The sequence below is a fragment of the Mandrillus leucophaeus genome, unplaced genomic scaffold, assembly GCF_000951045.1.
Source record: "Mandrillus leucophaeus isolate KB7577 unplaced genomic scaffold, Mleu.le_1.0 Scaffold451, whole genome shotgun sequence".
NCBI classification, from domain to species: domain Eukaryota; kingdom Metazoa; phylum Chordata; class Mammalia; order Primates; family Cercopithecidae; genus Mandrillus; species Mandrillus leucophaeus.
Genome location: NW_012104821.1, coordinates 885583 through 889919, shown reverse-complemented (window position 1 = coordinate 889919; position 4337 = coordinate 885583). Strand labels below are relative to the sequence as shown.

Genomic DNA, 4337 nt, shown 5'->3' with positions numbered 1-4337 from the left:
CTGCTAGTTGTAATAAAGAAATCATGTACTTTATGTTCTTCGCTCTCACAGTTTAGCCTAAATATTTGCCCTGGCATGCTTATACTGGTCCAGGCAAGCATTGGTCATAGCCTGTTCTTCTTCGTTATTCGAAGGGGTTTTTACCCTTCTCAGCATTCCACAAGTTACTTCTTCCTTTGGTCTCCTGTGCCTTTGCCTCTTTTAAAAAGTTCTAAGTTGCGAGCCAGTCAGAACAAATACAAAATGTGAGGTCCCTTTCCAGCCAGTGGAAACTGGACACAGCAGTGGGGTGGATGTGTCAGGTTGTAAATGACCGTGTCTCCTTTGCTCGGTGTACTCTCATGGCAAAACTGCTGGGGAGTGTACCCTTTCTGCAGAAAATATAAAAATGGCCTTGCTAAATAAATTAAATTTGTGTTCACATGCTATTTCTTTCCACACCGGGAAACAAGCATTTCAAACATGGTGAAACCCCATCTCTACAAAAAAATAGAAAAATTAGCCAGGCATAGTGATGCACGTTTGTGGTACCAGTTACTTGGGAGGCTGAGGCAGGAGAATCACTCGAACCCAGGAGGCGGAGGTTGCAGTGAGCCGAGATGGCGCTACTGCACTCCAGCACTCCAGTCCGGGTGACAGAGCGAGACTCTGTCTCCAAAAAAAAAAAAAAAAGAAATCACTAGGTTTAGACCCCAAGTCCTTATGATTGCCAAATATTAGTCATGGATAAACTGTTCAAATCTATGTTTGTTTAATTTTTTTGAGTGTGCTGAATATGAAAAACATAAATGAGCTTTATAACTCTGACTTATTTAACCTACCGTTTTGTTCTCAGATCCTATTTTTTTTCTTTTTTTCTGTTTTACTTCAGAATGGCAAGTTAAAACCAAAGTGTCAGCACTTCAACAACATTTTTTTTTGGCTTAAAACATCAAACGGCATACAAATGGTAAGATTAAGATTTCTTATTTACCACACTCAAAAAAGATTGGGAATACAGTTATAAAAAATCAGCACAAATGAGAGATATTTGAGAGAGGTAACGTTTACTCAAGCAGGAGGAATATCTCTAGAGCAAGGGTCCCCACCGGCACTGTTTCTATTAGAGTTAGGAACTGGACTGCACAGCGGGAGGTGAGCAGCAGGTGAACAGAACTTCATCTGTACATATAGCCATTCCCCATCGCTCGTATTACTGCCTGTCTTATTACTCTGCCTGTCAGATCAGTAGCAGCATTCGATTCTCATAGAAGCGCAAACCTTACTGTGAAGCACCCATGTGAGGGTTCTAGATTGTATGCTCCTTATGAGCCTGATGATCTGTCACTGTCTCCCATCACCTAGATGGGACTGTCTAGTTGCAGGAAAACAAGCTCAGGTCTCCTGCTGATCCTACTTTATGGTGAGTTGTATAATTATTTCATTATATATTACAATGTAATAATAATAGAAATAAAGTCACAGTAAATGTAATGTTCTTGAATCATGCTGAAACCATCCCTGTCCCACCCCCATTCCACCCGTTTGTGGAAAAATTGTCATCTACGAAATTGGTCCCTGGTACCAAAAAGGTTGGGGATCTCTGCTGTAGAGGGATACTCTAAATATAATGAATTTGGGGATACCCTAATTCTATCTTAAAACTTAGTGCTTCAGCATTCTCACAAGTACAGATTATCACATATGTAGCTAGATAGATAATAAAAACAATTTCATGAAAACATATAGGAATTATTTCAGGGTTCTTAGAGCAAATGGCACAGGGTTCTTGCAGGTTTTCTTCATTCAACTTGTAAAAAATCCATGGGGCAGCAAGTGTATTCATGTAATGAAAATGGCAAAAATTATAATGTGTCTGATTTCAGATGGGTAAAATCTATTGATAAGTCTGAAAAATCCTTTAATCATCATTCATTCCTTTATTAACAGGCAGAAATCCACAATGGAGAGGAACTCTGTGACTTTATGGAAAATGGAGAACTCTTCAGTGAACACTCATGCCTTAATGCACACATGGGAACTGAAAATACAGGGGACACTTATGACTGTGATGAGTATGGAGAAAACTTTCCCATGTTACACAACAGTGCCCCTACTGGAGAGACGCTTTCTGTGTTGAATCAGTGCAGAAAAGCCTTCAGCCTGCCACCAAATGTTCACCAGAGGACATGGATAGGAGACAAATCCTTTGAATACAGTGACTGTGAGGAAGCCTTTGTTGATCAGTCACATCTTCAGGCAAATAGGATAACTCACAATGGAGAAGCACTCTATGAACAGCAGCAATGTGGGAGAGCTTTTACTTACTCCACAAGCCATGCTGTGTCTGTTAAAGTGCATACTGTAGAAAAACCCTACGAATGTAAGGAATGTGGAAAATTCTTTAGATATTCTTCATATCTTAATAGTCACATGCGAACCCATACTGGGGAGAAACCCTATGAATGTAAGGAATGTGGGAAATGCTTCACTGTTTCTTCACACCTAGTTGAACATGTAAGAATTCATACTGGAGAGAAACCTTATCAGTGTAAGGAATGTGGAAGAGCCTTCGCTGGGCGCTCAGGCCTTACTAAACATGTACGAATACACACTGGAGAGAAGCCCTATGAATGTAACGAATGTGGGAAAGCCTACAATAGGTTTTATCTACTAACTGAACATTTTAAAACTCACACAGAGGAGAAGCCCTTTGAATGTAAGGTATGTGGAAAATCCTTCAGAAGCTCTTCATGCCTTAAGAATCACTTTAGAATTCACACTGGAATAAAACCCTATAAATGTAAGGAGTGTGGGAAAGCATTCACTGTTTCCTCAAGCTTACATAATCATGTAAAAATCCATACTGGAGAGAAGCCCTATGAATGTAAGGACTGTGGGAAAGCCTTTGCTACATCTTCACAACTCATCGAACATATAAGAACTCACACTGGAGAGAAACCGTATATATGTAAGGAATGTGGGAAAACCTTCCGTGCTTCTTCACACCTACAGAAACATGTTAGAATTCACACTGGAGAGAAACCCTATATATGTAACGAATGTGGGAAAGCCTACAATAGATTTTATTTACTTACTAAACATTTAAAAACACACTGAAGAAAAACTCTGAATGTAAGGAATGTGGAAATCTTAGGAATTTCTCATACCATAATTACCACATTTGAATTCATACTGAGGAGAAATCTTATTGGTACAAAGAATGTGGGGAGGCCTTCAGTTATCCCCATTCATTTTGAAGACATGAAAGAACTCATACTCTCTGTGTCCCCCATAAATTTTAGGAATGTTAGGGCGCCATTGGATTTTTTTTTTTTTTTTTGAGACAGAGTTTTGCTCTTGTGATCACCCAGGCTGGAATGCAATGGCATGATCCCAGCTCACTGCAACCTCTGCCTCCTGGGTTCAGGCAATTCTCCTGCCTCAGCTTTTGAGTAACTTGGATTACAGGCGTCCTCCACCACGCCCAGCTAATTTTTGTATTTTATTAGTAGAGACGGAGTTGGCCATGGCTGGTCTTGAACTCCTGACTTCAGGTGATCCGCCGTAACCTCCCATAGTGCTGGGATTACAGGCATGAACCACTGCACCCGGCCTTTTTTTTTTTTCTTTTTTTTTTTTAGTTGTTGTTAATACACATTCTTCTCTTCTCAAGAGATTGGATTGTGGTCACAATCCAACATTTGAGAACTCACCCTGGGGCCATACAATATAGGAAACACAGAAAGCCCTCATTATTTCCTTAGGCCTTTCTAAGTATGTAAGATGTTGCAATGGAGAGAAACACTATTGATACAAGATACAGGCATGCCCTGTAGATATTGCAAGTTTGATTCCAGACTACCACTATAAAGCGAGTATCACAATAACGAATCATACAAATGTTTTGGTTTCCCAGTGCATATAAGTTAGGTTTACATCATATGGTAGTCTCTTGTGTGCAGTTGTGTTATGTCTTAAGTACTTTACTTTAAAATACTTTATTGCCAAAAAGTGCTAATGATCATGTGAGATTTTGGCCAGTTGTAATCTTCTTGCTTGTGGTAGGTCTTGCCTCAGTGTTGATGGCTGTTGGTCAGGGTGGCTGTGGCAGTTTCTTAAAATAAGACAGCAGTGAAGATTGCTGCATTGAGTGACTCTTCATTACATGAAAAACTTCTCTGTATCCTGTGATGCTGTTTGATAACATTTTACGCATAGTGAAACTTCTTTTAGAATTGGACTCAATCTCTCAAACTTCGCCACTGCTTGATCAACTAAGTTGATGTAATATTCTAAGTCTGTTGTCGTTTCAACAGTGTTCACAGCATCTTCACCAGGAGTAGATTTCATTTCAG

General features: G+C 39.7%; 1 protein-coding gene across 3 annotated transcripts in view; it reads left to right on the top strand.

Moving 5' to 3' along the window:
* Positions 1–3394, top strand: part of ZNF121 (zinc finger protein 121) — a 42593-nt gene extending 39199 nt beyond the window's left edge. The window contains exons 3-5 of one of the 3 annotated variants that reach the window (XM_011994310.1): positions 872–949; positions 1345–1402; positions 1930–3394. In XM_011994310.1, the coding sequence (XP_011849700.1) occupies positions 1400–1402; positions 1930–3099 (1173 nt within the window). In that variant the 5' untranslated portion in view covers positions 872–949; positions 1345–1399 and the 3' untranslated portion in view covers positions 3100–3394. Of the gene's footprint in view, positions 1–870; positions 950–1344; positions 1403–1929 lie in introns of those variants that run through there. The other 2 variants (XM_011994308.1, XM_011994311.1) reach the window with 2 other exon arrangements.
* The last annotated feature ends 943 nt before the right edge of the window (positions 3395–4337 follow it).